The sequence below is a fragment of the Ornithorhynchus anatinus genome, chromosome 6 (genome assembly GCF_004115215.2).
Source record: "Ornithorhynchus anatinus isolate Pmale09 chromosome 6, mOrnAna1.pri.v4, whole genome shotgun sequence".
Classification (NCBI taxonomy): Eukaryota; Metazoa; Chordata; class Mammalia; order Monotremata; family Ornithorhynchidae; genus Ornithorhynchus; species Ornithorhynchus anatinus.
In genome coordinates, this window is record NC_041733.1 from 27,400,600 (window position 1) to 27,426,639 (window position 26,040).

Sequence of the window (26,040 nt, forward strand, 5' to 3'; positions counted from 1 at the left end):
TTACGTAAATGCAAAATTTCTCCCCTTCCTTCCCCTCCATCCCTAAAAAACATTTCTGCATTTGACTACATTTCATCTCTTCAATATGACTTCCAAGGAGTTTTATCCCTTTTCTTATAGTGATTAACCAATTCATGCCAGCCCTTGCAAATAGGGGGTAGACAGAATAAAATACAGAGACACAATTGCAGCTATAAACCCTGTAGGTCCATTGGAACATTGTCTTTTAGGGCTTCTGGCCAAATGTTACATAATAGTAATGTGTAGTAGGGAGGGAAACCAGCTGTATTCAAATTCTAAAACATTCTGAAACATTCATGACAAATAACACCACAGGGAGACAGCATCCCTGGGCCTGCTGTATAATGTTCAAGTAAATCTTTTCAGTAAAAAGTTAATTTTAGTGAGATGATGAGTGTTTCAAGAGGTCACTCCAAGAATTCATTAAAGAAAAAAAAACTGTTGGTTTCCTCTCCACATCTTGTTTCTGTCTTCTGAAGCTGTTGTTTCACCACGAGTGAAAATTGGCTCCTGAGAAATTTCCTTCTCCTGCTTGATTAGGGACTATAGGAGCTTGAGGGCTCCATGTTAGGTTGCCGTAGCAGAAGTATTGGGGAAACTTTCAAAGCAATCAGAATTTTAGAGGGAGCAAAACACATTACAGTCATGTCACCAAGCAGACTCATCTGATTGGCACAGTTAGGTGTGGTCCTGAATAATAATAACGGTATTTGTTAAATGCTTACTATGGGCCAAGCACTGTTCTAAGTGCTGGGGTCGATACGGGGTAATCAGATTGTCCCACATGGGACTCACACTTTTAATCCCCATCTTATAGATGAGGTAACAGCCTCAGAGAAGTTAAGTGACTTGCCCAAGGTCACACAGCAGACATGTGGCCGAGCTGGGATTAGAACCCATGTTCTCTGACTCCCAAGCCATGTCCTCTTTCCACTAAGCCATGCTGCTTCTCAGGTACTGGGATAGACTAAATGACCTCTCAATGTTTCTTCCAGCCCTAAAAGTCTGTCCCCATTATGCAACTTTGTACGTTTACCTGCTCCTTATCTTTACAGGTGGATTCAGAAAGGAACAGTGGCCAGGTCACTTGTACCTCCCCTCATTTTCCGGTTCAGAGGCTGGGGATGCTTTATTGCTCGTGCCTCCATGAATGACCCTGCCACACCTCCTACCTTCCCCTGCTTCTTGACAGCTGTTCAATTTATCTAGAACTCCAACTGGATGCTTCTGCCCTCCAAGGTGTTTTGGCGGGTCTGATTGTTACTGTGCATTTGGAGAGGTCACCATGAACTGGTGATCATCTTTGACGGAACAAGCTCCATGCTGGGAAAATCGTGTGGAATAATCTTGTTTCAGATTCTGAGGAGAAGGCAGAACTTACCTTTTGATCCTCTATGTACTCGATATCGGCTGTGTTATAGCCATCCCGCTGACTGTGCTGAATCACTTTGAATCTCCTCTTGCCAATACTATCCACGACAGAGCGGCCATCGGCAAAAAATTCGACATTTCTTATCTCCAGGATGCAGCCATAATCTGCAAACCTGTTTATCAGAATGGGAGTCAGTCTGCTTTATTTTCTGGGTTTATTTCCCCCTTTTCCCACCCAGCCACCGACATCATACTAGGGTCCCAGTCCCCAAAACTCTATTAACTCCACAAAACGTGACCCATCCTTTCAGTCATGACACACTCTTCCCCATCCTCCTGTCCATCCCCCAACTTTTCTAATGCTTCCCATTTCCCTACAGGGTCTACAAATACATAAACATAGCACCATAATAAATACATTGTGTTCTCCCCCACCCAGCAAATCAGAAGGGATCAGGAAGAGGTTCACTGTATGCTTTTCATTTAGCCTGTTGTTTGATTTGCTTAGGCTTTGCCAAAGGTTGATTGTTATAAATGAGGTTGTGCTTGGATGGCTGGCTGAATACCAAAGGCCCTCTTTGGTTGTGGAAACAACATAGTATGAAATGTGTAAGTGGCACCTTTAAGATGTTGCTTCCACAAAACTTCAGCTCTGTCAGTAGAAGCATTCATGAAGCCAGAAGCACCTCTGCACTATTATTATTATTAATAATAATGATAATAACAACTACGGTATTTGTAAAGCACTTACTATGTTCTGTTCTAAGCACTGGGGTAGATACAAACAAATCAGGTTGGACACAGTCCCTGTCACACATGGGGCTCACAGTCCCCATTTTACAGATTATTTAACTGCGGCACAGAGCATTTAAGTGACTTGCCCAAGGTCACACAGCAGAGAAGTGGCAAAGCAGGGATTAGAACCCATGTCCTCTGACGCCCAAGCCCATGCTCTTGCCACTAGGCCATGCTGCTAGGAGAGAGGAAGGGTTGATAGACTTGGCTCTTTCTACCATATTTACTCACACAAATGTTTCTCTTGCATAATTTCCACCCCACCAATTTTTGAGGAGGACATAAAAAACTATTTTTTTAAATCTGGGATTGTGAAAAAGGCCTTCGGTAGGAGGAAAGGGAGGGTCAGGACACCCAGGAATTAGGCTCCAACTGCCAAGTTTTCTTTTTTGAAAGATGCATGTTCATAGTGGCAGGATGAGAAGGGAAGGAGGATCACCAAAATTCATCACTGAATGTTGGATTTGGGAGAATGAAATAAAAGTTCCCTCTTTGCTTTCTTCTTCTTCTCCCCTCTTCTCCTTTTTTCTTTTTCTCCTATTCCCTTTAGCAGACTTAAAAGATCTCTGTTACCATCCCCCGTTTTGGGGTTGCAAAAACTATCAAAAATGAGGGGTCATTATTCAAGACAATGCATTATTTCTGAATGACAGCAAAGTCAATCATCCTAATGTTCTCTCTTAACAAGGGAGACCTCAGAGCTGCACAGACCTTCAAGATGGACATTTTACTGACTACCTTTCTTATGCTAACACTCAGCCAAAGACCATTACTAGGAAAGGGTCTCCTTTCTGTGAATTAACCATCGGGTTGACTCATTCAGGTTTTTATGTCATCTCCAGTCTTTTATTCTTATAGTATTTTTCCAGGTTCAAGGACCCTCTCTACTTTCTACTCTGCCAGTAGAGGATCCTCAGACCTGAGCATATGTATGGAAATTTCAGTAAATGAACTGAAGAGGGCTTGAGGCACAGAATGTACTGGAGAAATACAAAATAAACAGCTCTCCTCTTTAACATCTAACCAAAATGGCTTAATGGGGATGTGATGGGAGCCATGGCCAGCTTCTCTTTCAAGAGGGCCCAGCGATTCTGAACGTGGTCTCGAGGCCTTGCTAAACCAAGCTATGCCTTCTAATGGCAGTCATTTGGAGAAAGACTAAATAGCGGGCACAGGATATCATCAAGCACAGAAAAGGAAAACCCTCTTCTAGCATAAGAACGATTAACTAACACATCCAAACAAGAGCTTCTAGGACTTTCACGATCTAAAAACTAAACATACCTTAAATCTCAGGAATCCCAAGAGTTTTCTTTGGCTTTATCTGCCCCTACCATTTATATCCAGCCACCTCCTACCCTAATTAACTGCCTGCTCCCTGATCATTGGACCGTACTGCTACTCACCCCTTGATGGGATCACCGATGCACATTCCGAACTGTTTTGTCCCGGTCTCCATGCATCTGCGAATCATCAGACGGTAGCAGGGCTCAAAGATGTGCAAAGGACATGGGACAGTAGGGTAGGCCATAGTGCAGACAAATATAGGGACGTTTTTGTTTAAACTGTAAGGGAGAGGAAATGGTACTTTATATCCAGAAAAGAACCACCACCATAAAAATAACCAGGATTGAATGTCCATAAGTACACTCAGTCGAGCCGTTACAAGTTTTTCACTACATATTTTGGCTAGAACATTGTCCGGGAACATAAGGAACGCTCTTCTGACGACATGAGCCTGTCTGAATGGAGCGAGATACAGTGTCAGAAGGAAAGTGCTCATGCACAGATGGGTGAATGTTAAGCAACCCAGTTCCACAACACATATGCAAGCACCCTTATAATCTCTACCCAATTTTAATATCTGTTTTCCCCTGTTGACTCTGAGCTCCTGGTGGGGAGGGATCATATCCACCAAATCTGTTGTCTTGTACTTTCCCAATCACTTAATACAGAGCTTTCACCCAGCAATGAATACCAATGATTGATTATTACAATGCAAACGTTCCTTGTACGTGGGGCTTTGCAGGACTGCAGTCCTCATATTATTGGAGAACCGGGTGTACCAGGCTCAAATAAAAGGAGAAACAAATTAGTTCCATCAATCAATCGAATTTTTTTATTCAGCACTTACTGTATAATAATGTTGGTATTTGTTAAGCGCTTACTATGTGCAGAGCACTGTTCTAAGCGCTGGGGTAGACACAGGGTAATCAGGATGTCCAACATGAGGCTCATAGTTAATCCCCATTTTACAGATGAGGTAACTGAGGCACAGAGAAGTTAAGTGACTTGCCCACAGTCACACAGTTGACAAGTGGCAGAGCCGGGAGTCAAACCCATGACCTCTGACTCTGAAGCCCAGGCTCTTTCCACTGAGCCACGCTGCTTCCCCTTCTTACTGTATGTACAACTCTAAACTAAGCATTTGGGAAAGTACAATACAATTGGGTTGATAGACAGGATCCCTGCCCACGAGGAGCTTACAATCTACATGAGTACATAAGAGCTTCGGGGCGAGGGTGAGTAATGAAGTGCTTAAGGGGTATAAAGGGTATAAAGTTAAGTACATAGGAGTGACACTGAGGGAATGGCAGGCAGGAAACTGAGTCAAGGGCAGCCTAAATTCCATACTTAGAAAGTTCTTCAATTTCCTCTTCATAGACTTTCTTTCTCTCAGTGAGTTCTTCTGGAAGGTATTTGGCTATTAACTCTTCCATTATCACAGTTTTACAATATTTCCTCATAGCCAAGCACTGCATCAAAGAAAAAAAAACCACTTAGTCATTATTAGACCAGAATTCAGTTGCTCTAACCCAGGACATCTGAGATAAATAATGCACTCAAATTACCCTTTTTGCTAATTTTATTCTGGCAGATAAGTTAGGTGCTACAATTGTTTCTAATGCAGTTCCCCCTTGGCTGTTAGATTCCATTTTCAAATATAAGTGTTGTATTTTCTAACAATATCAGATCAAAGAAACTTTCCTGAAACACACACAGAATAGCACTTCATTTGTGTTGCAATGAAAGGAATAATTCTAGTCATTTCTTTATGGCCTTTCAAATCTCATGAAGCATTAGAATGACACTGGGCTAAAATGGGAGGGCTCAAGAAATCAATATTATCTTGACACCTTTATACCACTGTTTCCTGTCTGACATGAAATGCTTACACACATTTTTCCTTTTAATTTGGGACATTTTCCTCTTTGCAAAATGACCCATGATGATTTCTTTCTTCATCCAGCTCGCATTAAACAAAAAATATCATTCTAATAATGGAATAGGTTACATATATGTAACCTTGATATGAGCAGGGAACATGTTGCTAATTCTGTTGTATTGTACTCTCCCAAGCTCCTGGTACAGTGCTCTGCATACAGTAAGTGCTCATTAAATACTATTGATCGACTGAGTAAACAAGAGCTAAAATTTATGTGGGAATTGATGTTTATGAAAACTACTGTTATAGACCCAGAATGGGGAGCTTCATAGTAAAAACTGATGTACGAGAGAACACAAGTATTATGGTGGTTTGTTTTTTTACCGAAGCACTGAGGGCAGCAATCTGGAGCTTTTAAAAGGCTGCCTATTTGAAGACCACAAAAGCTAGCAAGGATAGATTAAATACCCACAAACTAAGAAGCATTTAGGTATTCCGTCTTGAGTGGAGGCAGGAGGATAGACTAAATGACCTCCTCAAGGTCACTCTCATCTGTGTGAACTCAACGCTTTCTTACCACTTGTCAGGCATCTTGCTCTAAATGCTTTCTTAGTCTTTCTTTATGTAAGTGTCTCACCAGCCTATCAATTTCAGGGCAGGAACTGTGTCTAATTTGGTGTCTCTCATGACAACTGGCAGACAGGGCTTAAGGAATGATGGATTTATTTATTTATTTATTTTACTGGCTGGCCTATCAATTTCAGGGCAGTAACTGTGTCTAATTCAGTGTCCCATGTGACACCCAGCACACAGTTAGGGCTTAAGGAATGATGGGTTTATTTATTTATTTATTTTTTACACCTCGTAGATATACTTTACAGGCAGATCACAGATCCCTGTGATAGGTAAATACACCAATTGCTTTCAAGTGATTTCTCCCCTAGTCAATTTCGGGAAGGATCTCTCCTCACACTGAAGATGCTAATGAATATTTCCTTACTGTACAAGTTCAAAAATTACAGTTTTACCTCTGAAAGGCCCTCTTTGCACAGGGGACACTTGGGGTTATGATCAAGGCATCTTTCAAGACATTTCAGGCAGAAGGTGTGTCCACAAGGGGTGGTGACAGGTTCGTAGAAAAGCCTGTAACAGAGCAATAAAAAAATAAAGAGAACTTGAGAAAAGACTACAGCTAAAAGTTAAGTTTATGCTCCTTTTTCTATTACTTGAAAATCAAGTTTTTGAAGTAGGCAAAATTTTAAACCAAAACCCTTGAATGAGGTTGAGAAGTATTGGCAGCACTTCTTATTTAATTCTCTTTTGGGGATCTAGAGGCTTTGTTGTCTAGTGCCTTAAAAGTAAAAATGATTGTTTTTAATCTAATTTTAATAAATAGATTTTGTACTATCATCCTTGCTACCTCCAATGAAGTGCCTATATAAAAAAGCCTATATATAATCTTACAAAATAGCAGCTTGCAAATACCCCTTCTTTAACATATGTTAAGTTTTGGAATGAAAAGAACTGAATGTTGCAAAGTACCTGCCTTGGCTATAAAGTAGTAGATCATTTATTAAGTAACTTCAAAACGAAAATCTACTTAGAAGGGTTTTCTAGAAAAACTGGGAATGACTTCCAGCTTTTGGTTTCCTGAAAATGCTCTAATGTCAGAATATCATGGCCATTTAGATTCATTTGAAATCATTCAACATAGTGTTTTTCTGGCCAGAGGAATGTTCGTTGATGTTTATTAAGGAAATAAATCCAGGTGCCACAAAACCTGGACAATGTTTTAAATGTTATATTTGATTTTAGGTTTACTTGCTTTTATGGTTTTTGGCATCATAGTTTCCAAAGGAATCGATCAGTGCTATTTAATGAGTTCTAAATGTGTGCAAGAACTGTACTAAGTGCTTCTGAGAGTACAATACAATTAGTAGACACAATCTCAGGCCACAGGTGTTTAGCTGCCCAGTTGATAGCGCACAGGCCTGGAAGTCAGAAGGACCTGGGTTCTAGTCCCAGCCTTCTGCTGTGTGACCTTGGGCAAGTCAGTTAAATTCTCTGTGCCTCCGCTATCTCATCTGTAAAATGGGGATTAAGACTGTGATCCCTATGTGGGACAGGGGCAGTGTCCAACCCAATTACCTTGTATCTTCCCCAGTGCTTAGTACAGTACCTGGCATATAGTAAGTGCTTAACAAATGCCACAATTATTATTATTATTGTTATCATTATTACTATTATTAGAAGTGGAGCCAAACAGCTCATTGTGGGCAGGGATTGTGTCTGTTTATTGTTGTATTCTCCCAGGCGCTCAGTACACAATAATTGCTCAATAAATACTATTGAATGAATTAAAATATATTACAGATACAGGAAATGGAAAAGTATAAGGCTGTGTATTTAATTACTGTGGGGCTGTGAATGAAATGAGTATACCTGTGGATTCTTAACTTGATTTACTCAAAATGTCAAAGGCTAGAAACATCACAAGAAAAACCAAATTCCTAGTCAAACACGCAAAAAGTAATTACAGCTTTTCTCTGGTATGCTCAATTGAAAAGAAGCAGGGGATGCTTTTGGATGTTACAGGAGGCTGTAGGAGGAGGAGAAAAGCAGATCCTATAATGAGAAGAGTACAAAGTGAGGAACCAGCTCTAGACTGTGCAGACCAAAAAATACAGAAGTGGCTAGAAGATGGGGGAGGGGAGGAAGCTTCGGAGGCCCAAAAGGAGGTATGAAAGTAGCATCCAAGTTTTGACTTGGGAAACCAAATGTCAACATTCATCCCCCTTGTCCTTACTCTGGGGAAGCATGGCCTAATGAACTAGGAGTCAGGAGGCCTATGTTCTATTCCCAACTCTGTCACTGTCCTCCAGTGTGGTCCCACGAGTCATTTAACTGCTTTAGTTTCCTCATCTGTGAAATGGATGGAAGAAACGCCTGCTCTCCTACCTCAGAGAGTCAGCCCTGGGCTTAGCACATAGTAAGGGTTTATTAGCTATCAAAATTATTATTGCTTCTCTCACAGTCTCCGAACAGTATTTTAAGTATGGTGCCAGTGAGGATGGTGTACTGAGTTTGAGTCTACTGTTCAGACCCTCCAAATAGTCATTGCTGGGAAAGGCCTTTGGAATTGGGTCTATTAAGATTAAGATTGAAATTGGCACTAAACCACAAAGACACAGCCAGCTAATTAAACGTTACTAATTACTACAAATGCTGACATTTAGGGAGCATATGAGTGAACACTCAAAATGTCACAGCCATCTTGTGGCAATAGTTACAATTAATTTGCCCCTGATCTTAATTATTTAATGAACAAAAATACTGCTACAAGTCCTGCATAACTGCTCTGAAATCTTGAAAATCCCAGATGCTTAAAATACATTTTACCTTTTAATAAATTACTTCTGTGCTTAGGGCCACTTAACAATGATTGAGAAATTGCAATTCATCACAATTTGCTACATAAGTATCTCTCTTATTTTGGAGTACATATAAGCATGCTTCCATCCCCTCTCTCCAGGTCTTTCACCTACACTAATGATTTCTGAAACCACTACAAAGACATATTTTATTTTTAGTCAGGGCAAGGACATACTTCCTGAGAAAAAAGTATTTTGCATTGTTGCCATGATAAATGCTCTCAGTAGAAACCAGGCTAGACAAAACTTCAGCTTGTCTGGAAATAGTTATCATTTTTCACTGACTACATCCTTGTATTGTGTTGTTTTGTTCCCACAGAACCGGAGATATATAAATAGGCACTGAAAACCCTAGCTTCTTGCGCAGGCAAACTAGGTTAATAAAGCTTCTGACTTCAATTGTTAAAGGGGTCACTGGGTCACTAGGTAACCGGCACAAGGTATTGAAGCATTAAGCACTGCATCTGGGTAACAGGACATCCCTCCTCACCCTCCTCTGCTAATTCCTGGAGTAGGAGGTTTGCAAGCAGTCCTGTCTCCAAGACCAGGGTTCCTGATGGCTAAGGTGGAGAAGGAAACTCCCCCTGGGCAGAGACATTGCAGAAGATGCTTGTGACAGAGGCTTGACTCTATTTAATGTCATTTTTCACTTGAAGGTCAAGCTTAGGAAAGCTAAGGTATCTCATGGTTCTTTCCTCCAGGAGGCTAACTTTGAAAGCCCCTGTGGACCAGAAACCCCATCTATATTTCAGGGCTTTTGTTCTGTTTTGCAAAAACAGCCAGATTCCAGCTGTAACTTGCCTGATCAATCAATTAATAGAATTTATTGAGTATTGACTCTATAGAGAACAATGTACTAAGCACTTGAGAGAGTACGACAGAGTTAGTAGACATGAGAACCTGCTCTCAAGGAACTTATGATCTAGCTGGGGAGACAAACACTAAAATAAATTACCTTTGGGGGAAGCACAGAGTTAATGATGTGTACAAAGTTAACAATATGTACATCCATGCTTTGGGAGTGGGGAGGGAAATGGGTATCCAAATACTTAAATGATATACAAATGCTGTATACAAATTGACAGTATGGAAGGAAATAGATTGGGGAAAGGGTAGATTAATCAGGAAGGCCTTCAGGAGGGAGGAGACTGGGCAAAGAATTCCTCCCAGGAGTTTGCTTTTGGATTTTAGTTTTTTAAGTGGGTCAGGGCTAATAGGAAGGGAAGAATCAGACATTTGCAGAATGGCTCAGTTACCAGGTGACCTAACATTAGACTGGAGCCACTATGATTACACTTCTCTCTTGGACCCAGTTTTCAGGAAGAAAACCATGGCCTTGTGGATACAGCATGGGCCTGGGAATCAGAAGGACCAGGGTTCTAATCCCAGCTCTGCCATTTGTCTGCTGTTTGACCCTGGGCAAGTCCCTTAACTTCTCTGTACCTCAGTTACCTCATCTGTAAAATGGGGATAAAGACTGTGAGCCCCATGTGGGATAGGGACTATATCTAATGTGATTAGCTTGTATCTACACCAGTGCTGCAAACAGTGCTTGACACATTGTAAGTGCTTATCAACTACCATTATTATTATTATTTCTTATTCATGGAGCTACTTGGGAGAACAGAGAAGCACAGAGATGAGGAGAACAAAATAGGAGAAAAGTAAGCCAGCAATAGGAATACAGGATACAGGCTGTTTGGTGTTAAAAGAACATAAATTGGATTAGTCTGTAAGCTGGGTTGACTTAGGTTATTTTTCTCCCCTGGGGGCGAGGGGTAGGAGGAAAAAATGGGGAGAAGGGGTCCTTGCAATATTAATAGTAATTGTGGTACTTATTAAGCTCCTACTATGGGTCAAGCACTGTACTAAGCACTGAGATAGATACAAAATAATCAGGTTGGTCACAGGGAGAGGGAAAACAGGTATTTAATTCCCATTTTACAGTTGAAAAAACCAAGATACAGAGAAGTTATGTAACTTGCCACAGTTATGCAGCCAGAGCCAGGATTAGGACCCAGGTCCTTTGAATCCCAGGTCAATACTTGTTCCACTAGGCTATACAAAAGCTGAAAAATACACACCATTTGGCTTCCTGGGTTTAGGGAAACATATCCCACATTGGGAGTTGTATTTCGAGCTAAGTTAGAGCTGTGTTGGGGACAGTCACATTCAACATGTTAACTCTGAGCTTTTCACTTACTGGTTTGTCATAGTCATGGCTTTAGTCTTGGGTGGTTTGGAATTTATTTTAAAATCTACCATTGGCAGGGAAATTGTTTATAAGATTTTCCTTTTAACACTTTCTTTTCTCTGCAATTTTCCACCTGATATTTCCTGTTGCATTTCAGTGAGATACCTACATTATTTCTGGGGCTGGAAGTGAAATCATATCAGTTGCCCCCAGTAGGAATGAACATATGCCATTGGAGAATATTCCTTGGCAAATATCCATGTATAATTTGCTTAATTTGCATACTTTAATTAGTAAAGTATGATCGACAATTTCACCTATTTACACACATGCCTAAAGGATGGGAATAAAAGTGTCAGTGTGTCGGGCAACTACCTTCCATTTATAATTATGGTTAAAGAAAATCAATTCAGAATACAAATGTAAGCAAAAGAGGTGTACCCACCAGTTAAGATGACAACCGATAATCCCATTTTAGCCTGGTGGTCAGTACTGATGCCCCAAAACCTCCCTTTGAACCCTCAATTCTTGAAAGTCACAAGAAAAATTTTCTGAAACCTGGATTACAGGCAAATCCTATAGTCATAATGATACTTTACTACCTTGAATGAGTTGAAATCTCTTTACCATGTCTAATCCCATATCCCTGTGGGATGTGATGCAATTTAGAACGTAGCAGGCAATGAATGGGATCAGGAAAGAGCTTGAAGGCAGTTGCACCTATGTGCAGTGCTGATAGGAAGGAATTTCTAGACACTTAATCCCTTAAAATGCCTTTCTCGAGGCAGCCAGCCGCACAACTCCACCACACGGAGAACTCCCATTCACATCAGTGCCAAAATATCGGTCCTTACCTAAGCTGTACTTTCGAAGTATACTGAAAGTTGGGCGAAGCTTAGGCAGGGTGGCCTCCCTCCTATTTTAAGTCTCCTTTGCCCAGGAGTGGGAAGAGGGAAGGCAACAGTTCCTGGCATGAGCAACAATGCAACTGTTTATCCACAGTGCATCGCAAATGCACAAGACCTGTCTTGTGGACAACCACACACGTACTACACTGTGAAATCATGCCCAGCTAGGAACTGACTTCACACTCCTGGAGTTTAGCTCTGGCCACTTTTCATTTCTGGCAGGACTCTACACAGCACAAATTGTGCAGATGGGACAACCTCAACCCCAGACTCAGAAAATGTCATAAGAGCCCAGTAGTTAGGAGACAAGACTGGGTACCTCATGCACAGAGAACAGTCGAGATCAGATGGGTCGAAAGATTCACATGGAACACAGTGAGTGGGCTCAGTCCCCTTGGCATCAGATGGATCTGGAATGGAGGAAACAAAATTATATTAGAAGAACAGATACACCCACAGAGACAGAGAGGACGACCAGAGATTCTGCAAAAGATCAGAACCTCAGCCTCACCATGGAGCTCTTTAATTCATTCCTAATTGAATCCTTGGCAATGAGCAGTCTGGAAGATTGGGCTACCACTAGCCTGGAACCTTGGACTGGGGAGTATCCCCGTGACTGAGGGAGCTATGGGGCCAAAGGAAAACCAACAGAGCCGGGCTAGGCCACCTGTCTGCTGTATGACCTTAGGCAAAGTCATTTAACCTCTCTAGGCCTCAGTTACCTCATCTATAAAAGGGGGATTAAAATTGTGAGCCCCATACAGGACGTGGACTGTGTTCCAACCTGACTTGACTGCATCTATGACAGCGCTTAGTACAGTGCCTCATACATAGTAAGCACTTAACGAATACCAAAAAACAAAACAAAAACAGAAGGGCGCTGAGGGATACAAGTCAGGGATGAGTAATGAGAACCAGCACAAACAGCAGCATGGCTCAGTAGACTTGGCCAGAGGGATTCAGGGAGCTCAGAGCTGTGAATCTAAACCCTTTCTCAGATAGCTCTCTGCCTGGGACCCAGGTGCCTCCTCTTAACTTGCATTCCAGGGTTGCTGGGACATTTCATCAAAATGACAATTATTAGTTATTTTCAGAAACAGCTAAAGGTGGAGTTTGAATCAAGTGTAATTAAAACCAAACCTTTTGAAAAAGGGAGACAACCAGCTTATCCTAATCTCCCCGAGCACTGATGGCTTGTAGTCAAGAGAGAGAATGACTAGTTGTCATGGCCACTCTGTCCCCGATTCACACCGGTACCTTTCTTTGAAACTTTGCTTGGCATCTCGGGACTCTGGGGCTCCGAGGCACAGTGCTTCCTCTTCAGCAGGTGGCACTTTTCAGAGATCCGCACAGTGGGCTTGGCAGTCAGCCCCTGTTCACTCTCCTCCGCTTCCACCTCCTCCTTCTCCTCCTCCTCCAAGAAGTCTCTTTTGCTGTCCATCCCTTGAGCTGTTTTTTTCAAACTACTGCAGCCTATCAATATTGATTCCTTCTGAGCAGGATGACCTTTCCTCTGCTCCATATTTATCTAGGTAAAACAAGGCAAGAGTATTGGAGACACCTAAAACAAACATTCTCTTTGTCCTCCTCCCCCCTCCCTCCCAACCTACCAACAGCACCAGTGAGGTGGAGAAAGAAATGATTAGGCTTCTGGGGAGAGGGTGATCTGCCTCACTGGCAGAGGTTCAAAACTAGGCTACGAAACCAAATTTGGGCAAATTTTATTTGTTAAACTGAACTGAGGAAATAATTCTTTATAATTGGCCTTAAATATATTTGAAGAAGACTATGTGCGAAAAAGAACACCCCAAATCCTCTGAAATCAATTTAATAACCTCATCTTTCTCTTCTTTTTTTTAATTCCATGGGAGACATTTGAAAAGTGACATAGAAAGGCCACTCTTTAACTGGTTGGGTTCAAAGACCCCTGCATCACAAGCCATACATTGGGAATTCTCTGGGCATTATGGGGCAGAATAGAGTGTCACAATGGGTCCACTGGTTCGGGGTTCCACCAATAAGTCCAAGCAACTGTTTGGAATGGATTTTCTTTTCTAATGACAGCTTGTTCATTCAAATTTATATAAGGGAGACCGCCCTCTCAACTGCTTGCCCCCTGAATAGCAGGTTAAAGTTTTCAACATGTCCCTTTCATTTTCTTTCTTTGGTGACTGGGAGCCAGATGAGATCCAGAAGGGTCCAGACTGATGAGGTTATGGGGAGGGCAGAAGAGGTTAGGTTAGGTTGCTTTTCCTTTCCCCTGAGGGGCTGCAATCATCACTGGTATTTCTAGCGTGCAATAATAATAATAATGGCAATTGTTAAGCACTTAATATGTGCCATGCACTATATTAAGTGCTGGGGTGGTTACAGGGAAATGGAGTTGGATACAGTCTCTGCCCCACATGGGGCTCACAGTCTTAGTCCCTATTTTACAGATGAGGGAACTGAGGCACAGAGAAGTGAAGTAATTTGCCCAAGGTCACAGAGTGGCAGACAAGTGGTGGAGCCAGGATTAGAACCCAGGTCCTTCTGATTCCCAGGCCTGTATGCTACACACTAGGCCATGCTGCTTCTCAGTGCAAAGCACTATACTAAGCACTTGGGGGAGGACAACAGAAGCAAGACATACAATCACTGCTCTCTAAGGACTTGAATAAGTGCAAAAATATGCAGTTCAGGTTTTTTTCTGAATAGCAATGGTAACTCTTCACATACTGTCTTTCTTTCCAGAATCTCAAAGCATTTTACATATTCTGTTTTACAGCAAGAAAGGAACTATTCTTAAATTAAGCAGTGTTGCTCTTGATCCAAGTGATAAAGGGGCAGAGAGGAGACTGCATAGTTTCCTCAAACCCTGTAACAATCTTTGTTTTGGAAAGAAATTTGCCTTGCCACTTGGGATGAAAAAAAACACCTATCCAGCAGGTCATCAGGGGATATGACAACAGCCACTCCCACTGTGGATCGAGGAAACTGGAAAAAACTGAGCAAGACTGAAAGTCAGAGTTTCTAGATTCAGTTTCTGATGTGTCAGCTGCTCGCTATTGATCTTGGGCAAATCACTGATCTGTCTGTTTCAGTTTTCTTATATGAACAGGGAGGCAAAAACTCCAACAAATCTCAGAGAAGTTGCAAGTAAAAGCAGGTAAAATCTCTGTCCTGCTGAGACCTACTCTATTCAGGAATCTTAGTGAAGGAAAGCAAAAAAAAAAAGAAATCATAGCTTTGGTTAAAAAACACTGGCATGTCAAATGTCCAGGTCAGGTAGTTCTGACAAAAATCAGAAATGATGAACTTCTAATTGGTACTTTGGACAAAAAGGCAAATACACAAAAGCTGGGAAGATGAAACCTAATATAAAAAGAGAACTAAGCAAGTATTCAAATCTGATAAAACAAACCATATTTTATGTGTTTTACATGCCATACCAGTCAGCTTTCCTTAGACTTCTTCCTGGATCACTGTCATCCTGTCCTTGCAATTTGAAAATCTGCCTTTCAAGAAAATGAATTCCTTGAAAACTGGCACTATTCACTTAGTTTTCTCAAAATCAGATAGGGAAAAGCCTCCCACAAGCTAGCACTTTAAACAGCAGAAAAAAGGAGCACACACACCACAGTTTAGCTTTACCTGGAATAACTTTTGAAGGTGATGGCTGGTGCCTCCTGATCCCAGGGAATTTAGAAGATTCCCCTTCAGTCTAGGGTGATGCGACAGCAGCTGCAGGATATCAGGAAAGTGTTCCTGAGCATTTTCCGGGAGAGGTGAAAATAAACTAAATAGAAGCTGTGAGAGAAAACAGAAAACTCACAACTTAAGTGTTTTTGTAGTCATTGGAGTGAATACAGAAAGCATTTTCCAAGGCAAAATCCAGGAGCTGCTTGCATGGGGAGTAAAATTCAGAATAATAACAACCCAAAAGATGAGCTATAGTCTTTTTAAAAATGATTTTTTCCAGTAGCATTGCCATTCACATTGTCCTACATACCTATCAGCAGTGACTTTCCAATCCATTTGCTGGGCGGAAGAGGAAGGAGAAATTCTGCTAGAAGAATCAATTTAGACAATCTCCATAATTTCTGGAACATCCCACAGAGAAGAAAACCAAAACCACCAGTTTCTTTGATTTCTCTTCCTGCATGTGGCTCCCTCCCCAGAACCAGAATAGTCCCAGTGACATCTAGATCAAGGAAGGGAGGATGTTCACAAGAGGTGGACAGCGTGGCTCAGTGGAAAGAGCACAGGCTTTGGAGTCAGAGCTCGTGAGTTCGAATCCCAGCTCTGCCACTTGTCGGCTGTGTGACTGTGGGCAAGTCACTTAACTTCTCTGTGCCTCAGTTCCCTCATCTGTAAAATGGGGATTAAGACTGTGAGCCCCATGTGGGACAACCTGATTCCCCTATGTCTACCCCAGTGCTTAGAAGAGTGCTCGGCACATAGTAAGCGCTTAACAAATACAAAATACCAACATTAGGTGTCTATAGCATACCCTACCTGTAATTTATTTTACTGTCTCCTCCTGTAGACTGTACGCTCCTTGTGGGCAGGGATCATGTCTACCAACTCTACTGTAGTTTCCCAAGCACTCAGTAGAGTCTACACAAAGTAAGCACTCAATAAATACCATTTACTGATTGACAAAGGGAGAAAGAGAGAGAAGCATCATGGTTTAGAGAAGAGTTAACAGGCCTGGGAGTTAGAAGGACCTGTGCTCTGCTCTAATCCTAGCTCTTCCACTTGTCCGCTGTGTGACCTTGGGCAAGTCACTTAACTTCTCTGAGTCTCAGCTACCTCATCTGTAAAATGGGGATTAAGATTGAGCCCATGTTGGTCAGTGTCCAACCTGATTAGCTTCCTTCTACCCCAGCGCTTAGTACAGTACCTAGCAAACACTTAACCAGTACCAAAAAAGACAGTTAGGATCCACTGTTGCTTCTCATTATTTAGTAGCTAATACAATGAAATCAGGCAGATTTCTCAGGGAAGCAAAAATCTAGAATAGGAGCAATTATTCAGAAAATCCAAACACAAATAATATTTCACCTCAGTCTCCTGAGGAATTCAAGTAAAAATATGTGTTGAGAAGAAGAGTAAGTGCTTAATAAATACAACTAAATGAAGAGTGGGCGTGTGGTCTGAATTTTCAAGACAATTGCCTCAGTTTTTCTCTTCACACTCAGCACGGAGGGCCATGGTGACCCTCCAGAGAATAGAAAGATAACAGCCAGGTAAGGGCTCTTCCTCAAAACTTAATTCACAAGATAACTCTGCTCTTACATGGGAAAGGTGATTTATTAACCTCTTCTCACTTGGGGACCTAAAAGGAGGTCGATTTCCAACCCTAAGACCCTTGGAAACATTTACTTCCAATGAATTATAAAAAAGCCTACTTGCCAGATGTGTGAATTTTTGAAGAACCGGTCATCATGCCCAGGGCCAAAGGCGGGTGGGGAGGAGGCTGTGTGACAGGGGGAGTAAAAATGTCCCAAACCCCAACTGTACAAAACTTAAGCAGCTTCCAACCTCCACTCTTTGCAGGTTAGAGTTGGACTCAGAAAGCATCTAAGTACCTCAGCAGGTTAGCCAGTTTCTAATGAGCTGACACATCCTGTAGTTGCAGAGAAAGAAGTGACTCCACTTTTCTTAAAACATCAAAGAGATTGGAGCAGCAGGGAGATAACTATAAATGAGAGTCTCACACATCCCGAGACTGATGGTTTTAGCAAGCAAAGATTTGATCCATTTGATTCCTCAGAATTAAAGTAGATCTATCGTGGAGAGTTAGAGAGGCTGATTAAAATATCTCAAATGCCTGGGATGGGTCAAACATTTATAAAACCACCCACTGGATGTCTAAGGGGACTAATTAATGCCCAGTGAATCTGAGAACCCCACACTATAACCTTTAGCCACTAGTACGGGTCAAAGCACCAAATAAACACAGGCGGCAAAAAGTCTTCAAAGCCTGAAATGCTGTCATCACGTTCAGTTGAAATTAGCTTCTACATGACACCCGTTGATTTACCAGTGTAGGCTGGAATCGGTTCAGCAAGAGCAGTGATGTCAGAGGCAGCCAAACCATCCTGGAAATGAGCAGCAGGACTTGAGAGGACTGACGCACTCTGTGGCTAAAATGCTTCTCGCTCCAACTTGTAACCGGTTGCAGGTGCAGATTCCCGCATTTTACTTGATTTGTTCTGAATGTGTTTGCTCCCATTTATGAGCACCCAGTGACAATTGATCCATTGCAGAGCTGTAGCTCCAGGACAAAGGGCCACACAGTTTGGGAAAGAGAAGCAACCAATCCCCCAAACTAAAGAGGTGGTGGTCATTTTTTAAGACAGCTGACATTGTCAGGTACTAAACTGAACCCTCCCATTCTCTAGGCCGTTGCTTATGGAAAAGGACCTCTTATTTCCTGGCTTCTAGGCACCCCTTCTATCTCATTCCTTCTACTCTCTGACATTGCTATTCCAGTTCTGCCATAACAAACCCAGAACTGGAGCCTGGTGCACAGTGAAAAGTAAGTGGGGGGGAGGGGGGTGGCGGAGAAGGAAAGAGGAAGGGAGGGGGACTCTCTTTGCTCTCTATTTACAACAAACTGGGACTTAGCAGTTAATAATTAATTATGGCATTTGTTTAGCTTAACCTGATACAAGTTAATCAGGTTAGACACAGTCCCTCTCACACATGGAGCTCACACTCTTAAGTAGGAAGGAAAATAGGCACTGAATCCCTTCTTCTTTATGGTGTCTTTTAAAATGGTATTTGTTAAATGCTTACTATGTACCAGGCAATGTACTAAGTGCTGGGGTTGATACAAGTTGATCAGATTGGACAGAGTCCCTGTCTCCACTAGGCCATGTTGCTTCTCTGGCAATTATGGCTTTTTAAATAAAACTTCTCAATTCAGGGGGTGCGAAGAGGTTTTGTGTTGGAGAACTTGGTAACTACAGGCTTGGACAGCTTCATGAGGGGTGAGAGCTGAGCAACAGCCCAGTGAGAACTAGCCCAATTGCAGGTCTAAAGTCATTCATTCATTCAATCGTATTTATTGAGCACTTACCATGTGTGAAGCACTGTACTAAATGCTCGGGAGAACACAACACAACAATAAACCAACACATTCCCTGCCCACAATGAGTTTACAGTATCCCAGCTTGTCTGGCCAACCCCATAAAAAACAGCTCCCTGTAATGCTTGGAAAAGTTCAAAGGTATGGCCAGTTTATCTTCTGTTCTGTACTTTTCAGCTTCCAAATCAGAGTGGGCAGGGACCTTGCCTTCCAACTCTGAGAGGTATTATACTCTGCCAAACAAGTAGCACAGTGCTCTGCCCTGAGTACACGGTCAGTAAAAGCCACTGGATGACTGATTGATTGACTGACCTGATGGAATTACAGCCATCTCTGGCCACAGTCAGGGCAGCCTGCTCCTGTAGTGTCCTTTGTAGGAAGCTATAAAACTTTCCTTCCCCTCCCAGCCGCGTGAATCAGCTTCCAGAATAATACGGGGACAGAGCTTAGTCCCTTCCTAGATGATGCCTGCACTGAGTATAGGACCAGATTATGAATCAGATTCATTATGACATCATCTTAATGTAAAAAAAGTAACAACTGAAGCCAGCTCTACACAATAGCTTTCTCACTGGGAGCTCAGAGTCGCCTCAACAATCCTCACTAAACGCCGATTTTAAAAAAAGAAAAAGCACACATACGCACACACACTCTGAGTCAGAAGCAACAAGCTCATGTTTCCCACAGACAGTCCCTACTGATACAGAATCACAAAATATTATTTTGCCAGCTGTGCAGTCCACCTCTAGGTCACTAACTGGTACTAACACACTTTCCTCCCCATTCGGGCGAGGGTACAGGACAAAAAGTCACATAAGTCAGCATTAAACTTTCTTGTTCAAACAACCAATTTTTGTTATTTATTGAGCACTTACTCTACATGGAGCACTATACTAAACACTTGGGAGAGTACAGTAGTGTTACTAGAGAGGATCCCGGCCTCGAGGAGATAACAATCCTGTTCTTCTCCCTAGGAGCAGGAGGACTAGGGAGAATGCAAGCCACACCTTAGTCAATTCCTATAAAACAACTAGGAACAATTTCTAAAGGGTGGCACCAACTCACCTTCTGGGCTTCAAATCTGGCCATCCTGTTTCCCCCATCTAGGGCAACGCAGAACAGAAACTCCCTTAAAGCTTCTTCTATTTTCCCCAAATTAGCCAATGCTTGTCCTTTCCGCAAGTGACCCTGAAAAAAAAAAAAGATTCACAGTTCTTGTCCCACAGATTCTTGAGGCTGTTTTGAAGTGTCCTTAAATGAGAAAGAAACAGAAGGCAAAATCTCTACCGGACACAGGGACTGCTGGATTCAGTTTCGTTGAGTTTAACCATTTCAAACTCCTGCCCATGCCGGGGAAGAGTCAGTAGTCTTACACCTCCAGCAATTCCCAGCAGTAATTCTAATAAGGCTATCTGAGAGAGAGAGGAAGGGAGAGAAGCAGAGTCCTCAAATCCTGGAACCACTCAGATATTCTAAATTCTAGAGGTGGGGGAAATATTTCCCAGTCTCCCTTCCCCCTTAGCACGGGTGATCTTTTCTATTCCCACTAGGGAGTCAGGGTGGCCAAATGGAAAGAGCACGGGCCTGAGAGGCAGGATTTCTGGGTTTTATTCCCAATTCTACCACTTGGCTGCTCTGTAACCTTGGGCAAGTCATTTAATCTCTCTGTCCCTCAGTTTCCTCATGTGTTAAATGGGGATTAAACCCGTTTCCCACCCCTTAGACTGTGAGTGCCATGTGGGGCAGGGACTGTGGCTTGCCTGTTTATCTTCTACCTACCCTACGCAGCACTCGGCACAAAGTAAGCGCTTAACGCGTACTACAATTATTGTCATCAATTCCACAAGCCAATTATGAATGCTAAGGCAAAAAGAGAGCTGATTGTCAAATTCTGAAAGCTTCCACACTTCAAGAATCCCTCATATTGAGACGATATCTTTGTTCTCATTCGTTGCCGGTACATGTGAGAGTGAGCTGACAAAGCTAATATTTGCCGCTGACAATAGCTAATATTAGACTGGTCCGGCTCACCCCAATCCCACCTGACTCCACCCCAGTTATTCTTTTCAGGAGGAGGTCACTTTCTCTCCTCTCACCCTCCATCTTCCCTCATTCTTGCCAGGGTCTGGGAAATAACCCAGGGGGCAGAGGAGAAAAGTGTGCTCTTCAGACTGAGATTACTGCTGGGTTTCCTCTGGGTTGACCACGAAGAGAAGCTTCCCTGTGGCCACTCCCAGTCGTCTACCCACACGTGCAGGTCTGAAGATCACGGAGCGCCTTGGGGCTGAAATGGCTTCACCAGGCCCAAGTTCCATCCCAGAATACCACATCCCCCAGTGAATGCACCTTCAGCCAGTATGGCCGGAGCTTGCAGGCCATTTCCGCATCACGCAGTGCATCCTCTCGGGATTGTAAGGTAGAGTTGATCTGAGACCGGTTGCTGTACAGCAAGTGATCATTTGGAGCTGTCAATTAAAGGAAAAGAAAAATAAATTTCATCACTCTAAGCCCACCCAGTGACATTCAAATCACCATCAATGGTATTTACTGAGTGCTTACTGTGTGCACAGCAATATAGTAAGCGCTTGGGAGAGTACAACAGAGTTGATAGACATATTTCCTGACCACATCAACCTTAAAATGAGAGACGCGAGATGGCCATGACCTAGTAGGTCTCTGAACTTGGAATCATGATCCATGTTCAACACCCTTCTCTCGATAATCTACTTGCAAGGCCTCAGACAGCTCATTTTGAACTCTCTGAACCTCAGCTTCCCCATCAGTAGATGGAACCACTCTAACAACATTTAATTTGCTTGATGGTCTTTGGATATGAAGAAGTGGTAGAGGGGCAAAGAAGCATTTCGCTAAGATCGAAGTAAGAAAAAAATCAATCAATAAGATTTATTGAGCACTTACTGTGTGCAGAGCACCGTACTAAGCGCTTAGGAGAGTACAATCAAGAAGGTTGGTAGAAACATTCCCTGCCCACAATGAATTTACAGTCTAGAGGGAGTCCAACAGTCAACCATCAGTTAAGTTACAGTGTTTATTAACCACCTCCTGTATGTACAGCACTACACTAAGCACTGAGTGAGTACAGGAGAGTTAGCAGACATGATCTTTGCCCTTCAGGAGCTTACAGTCTAGTTGTGGAGACCGACACTGCAACTGGGAGGGAGAAGGAAGAAGGAGTTATGTAAAAGGAGTCTGTGCATAAGTAAAAGATGAGAGGAGCTAAAGGGTTACAGGTGGTTGTGAGTAAGCAAGTGTGACACTGGTGCAGAAGTGGTAACCGGGTATATGAGAACTCAATCGGGAAAGACTCCCTGTAAGAGATGTGATTTCAAGAGGGCTCTAAAGTGGGGTAAGAGTCGTGGCCTGGTGGATATGAAGTGGGAAGGAGTTCCAGGCCAAGGGAAGGGTAGGAGTGAGAGGTCAGAGGTGGGAGAGACAAAGAGGGTACAGTGAGTAGATGAGCTTGAGAAGCATACAGGTATAAGCTGGGTTGAAGTGGGAGAAGGGAATGGATAAGTAGGAAGGAGAGTTCCAAGAGTTTCTGCTTGAAGCAGAGAGGAATGGGTACCACTGAAGGCTTAAGGAGGGAAGAGCTGTTTGCAGAGCAACCGTTTAGAAAGACGACCCAGGCAGCAGAGTAGGTATGGGATGGCTAGAGGAGACACCCGTGACAGGGAGAGCAGCGCTGATACAGTAATCGAGCCGGGATACGATAGAGGCCTAGACCGGAGTGGTGGCCGTTTGGATGGAGAAGAAGGAGTGGATCCAAGAAATGTGGCAAAGGAACATGTAAAATGGACAAGAGAACAACCCCCATAAGCTAAGCAGGAACAGAACGGGAAGAAGAGGAAAAGGAGCCAATATTTCATTTCAAAAAGAACAAGTCAAAGCAAGTCCTGGAAGACAACCCGAGCCCCATCCCCGGACTGGTCAGGCAGATGGAAATGGGGAGAGAGTTTGGGTTAGAAATGAGCCCTCAGCTTCTTTTGGCAACGACAGTTCTTGACCAACACCCGGGAGGCAGCAGTGATCTTCCACAACAATAATATTTTCATTTCTGAAGCTTCTTTTCTCCTCCATCGAAGCACTTCTGACTGAAAGCCTTGAGCAGATTACAGGGAGGAAGGAAAAAATATGCAGAGATCACAGAGAAGAAAAAACTCGACTGGCAGAGCGGTTGAATCCTAACCCACTCTGACTGGCAGGGGGAATGGCCCTTGCTGAGAAAGCCCACCAAAGCCACAAAGCCCCAGTAGACACCCTCTGTGTTTCCAAGATCACTGGAGCCCAAATATGTGCAAGTGGAAGTGTCGGTACTGCTCCATAAGCACAGGAGAAACAGCATGGGTGAAACCCACACAAACTCCTCTGTGCCTAGGTCCAGTGTGGTGGGTGGAGAACTGACCCAGTTTTGTTTCTCCCCACCTCCTAGGGCTTCCAAGTCAGACCCCTTGCTATTTTTAAACCGGTTCCTCATCATTGTATAACACCCTGTACCTGTTGCGACTTTGAAAGGGAAGTCAACAAGTGGTGATTCCAACATTCCCCATTACATAAAGTGCCACCATGCGTCATGGCTATTAACTGGTGACACACTTGGTTACGCGGAGCTGTGTTTACCCAGGCCCTGTTGATCCCGTCTGCATTTCTACATTGGTCCTGTGGGGCAGGCGGGGAAGGAGCCTCACCTTCTGACTGCCACCGAGCTCTGGGACGAGAGGCAACTCACAGTGCCCGGGAGCAGCTGCTAAGGGGTATATGTGGGTGTAAGGGGATGACCTCCAGTAGACGGAGAGCACAGCCCCCCAAACAAATACCGGAATTAGGTCAAGAGCCCCTTAACCTTCCCCCCCCCATCTCTCTAACTGGGGCTGTGGTTTCGGTCGTGATGCCCACCCCGGGGCGATGGCCAAATTTAGGGATTCTCCGAAAGGCCGGGGCGGATGGATGAACTTGGGGCGGGGACGGACCAAGGAGCAGAAAGAAGAGACTGAGGAGGGGAAGGGGGAGACTTCCCCCCCCCCCCCAGACCAGGGGCTGGAGTCAGTGCCCGAAGAGGGCCAGGAAGAAAATAAAGCATCTATTTCAGCCGAGGGATCGTGTGATAGGAAACGGTGACAATGACTCACGGAGTGGCTCTCCGGGATGGTTTTCCGAAGCCATGGCCCACTTCTCTGTTACCTCACCGGTTACACAACCCGCACCACGGGGGGCGGGGGGGAGGGCTGGGGAGGGGGCCAGGAAGCCCGGCCAGGAGTCGCGGGCTAAAGGGCTTATGCAACGCGTTGCTCTCCTGACCTAATTCCTCCGCGGACCCAACCCGGACCCCCTCTCTGTCCCCAAGTTGTAAAAACAGCAACAGCAAGCCCCCAAAGAGGAAAGGAAAGCAGCCACCCCCTAAAGCCATGGGCTCCGGGGGTGGGGGGCGGTTCCCGGGCCGCAGGCGCAGCGACCCGGCCGGTCCCCGGCGCCGTCCCGGCTCCCGCGGGGCGGAGGGGCTCGGGGCCGCGGAGGTGGGGGGAAAGTTTGGGACTCCCCGGGAACGTGGAGGAGACGAGGCTCGGCTCGGCTCGGCTCGGCTCGGCTCCCGCCCCGAGCGCTCTCACCCAGGCTGACGGCCTCGTCGTACTTCTGCAGCGCCGCCTCCAGCTTGCGCTCCCGGTAGAGGCGGTTCCCTTCGTGGCGGAGCCGCGATGCTCGGGCCGGGCCGGGGAACCACTTGGTCAGCAGGTTGCTGAGGATGACATTGACCCGCAGCGGCGCCGGCGGCGGGCGCTCCGCGGCGGGCGCAGCGCACAGCGCACAGCGCCGCTCGTCCGGCCGCCGGCGCTCCAGGCAGAGTTTGCAGAACGTGTGTCCGCACGGCAGGGACACGGGCTCGGAGAGGAAGCCCTGGCACTTGCGGCATCGGAAGCCGTCCCACGGGTCGGCCGGGGCGGCGGGGGCCAGGCGCTCTTTGCGCCGGATGGCCTCGGCCAGGCGCTGCACCAGGGGCCCCAGCTGCTCGGCGCGCAGCTGGCGCTGGTGGGAGAGCAGCTGGTACAGCTCCAAGGCTTCGGGCAGGCGGCCCCCGGACGCCAGGGCGTCGGCCCGCCGGAGGAGCATCTTGCCCTCGGGCCCCGTGGGCGGCGGAGGAGGAGGAGGAGGAGGCGGAGGGGGAGGAGGAGGAGCGGGCGGGGGAGGAGGAGGAGGAGGAGGAGCGGGCAGGGGCGGCGGCGCCGGCTCGGAGAAGGGGCCCCCGTACATCGCCGCCGCCGCCGCCGCCAGCTCCAAGTTCTTGCCCGCCAGCGCCTCGGCCGCCAGGCGCAGCATGAGCCCGGCCTGCGGGGACCCCATGGCCGGGCAGGGGGAGGACGACGACGACGACGACGACGAGGAGGAGGAGGACGAGGACGAGGAAGGGGCGCCTAGGGGCCCCGCCGCTGCAGCCCAGCCCCCCAGGACCGGCCGGGGGTCGGTGGGGCCGCCGCCCGCGCCCCTGTCCGCACCCGCGCCCGCCGCGCCGCCGCCGCCCGGAGCTCCATGCTGCCCGCCCCGCGCCGCCTAATAACTGTCTTCTCTCGGCGAAGTGTTATATAAAACGCCCCCACGTGACCCGCCGCGCCGCCGCTCATTGGCCGGCGCCGGGGAAATTGTTACAAAACCAGACAGTTTTGTAACCGTGTTGCGCTTCGGCTGCTTTGGGCTTTTCTTTCCTTTTTCTTGGGTGGGCTGTTGGCGGCTTGGGGGGGTGGTTTTGTGGTTTGTTTTTTTTCATCGGAGCCGCTCGGTGGCCTCCCTCTATCGGGGGCTTCTTTCTCCCCCGCCCCCCGACACTCGCCCACCCCCAAAGCAGAGGGCAACATTCCCATGCCTTCCCTCCCCCGTCGCCCCTCAGATGGGTGGCGGCTGCCAGGGTGGGTTCCCGCTTCACGCCCCCCTCCAGGCACAGGTTTTGGGGGGAGGAGCCCCACTGGGGGGGTTAGCGAGACCCCAGAGGGCGGAGGGGGACAGGGGCCGCTCCCACTCCCGGGGTCCGGGGATCCGGGACAGTCATCATCATCATCATCATGGCATTT

The 26,040-nt window shown here is 45.3% G+C and overlaps 1 protein-coding gene across 3 annotated transcripts in view; it reads right to left on the reverse strand.

Annotated features, from left to right (window-relative positions):
- The window catches only part of LONRF3 (LON peptidase N-terminal domain and ring finger 3), a 44,330-nt gene extending 18,861 nt beyond the window's left edge, over nucleotides 1-25,469 (reverse strand). For 2 of the 3 annotated variants that reach the window (XM_029067135.2, XM_029067134.2), the window contains exons 1-10: nucleotides 24,589-25,469; nucleotides 21,311-21,429; nucleotides 20,030-20,152; nucleotides 15,520-15,675; nucleotides 13,144-13,414; nucleotides 12,206-12,296; nucleotides 6,382-6,496; nucleotides 4,822-4,943; nucleotides 3,594-3,752; nucleotides 1,403-1,565 (exon numbers count right to left, since the gene is read on the reverse strand). In XM_029067135.2, the coding sequence (XP_028922968.1) occupies nucleotides 1,403-1,565; nucleotides 3,594-3,752; nucleotides 4,822-4,943; nucleotides 6,382-6,496; nucleotides 12,206-12,296; nucleotides 13,144-13,414; nucleotides 15,520-15,675; nucleotides 20,030-20,152; nucleotides 21,311-21,429; nucleotides 24,589-25,318 (2,049 nt within the window). In that variant the 5' untranslated portion in view covers nucleotides 25,319-25,469. The remainder of the gene's footprint in view (nucleotides 1-1,402; nucleotides 1,566-3,593; nucleotides 3,753-4,821; nucleotides 4,944-6,381; nucleotides 6,497-12,205; nucleotides 12,297-13,143; nucleotides 13,415-15,519; nucleotides 15,676-20,029; nucleotides 20,153-21,310; nucleotides 21,430-24,588) is intronic. The other variant, XM_039912353.1, reaches the window with a different exon arrangement.
- Between the last annotated feature and the right edge of the window lie 571 nt (nucleotides 25,470-26,040).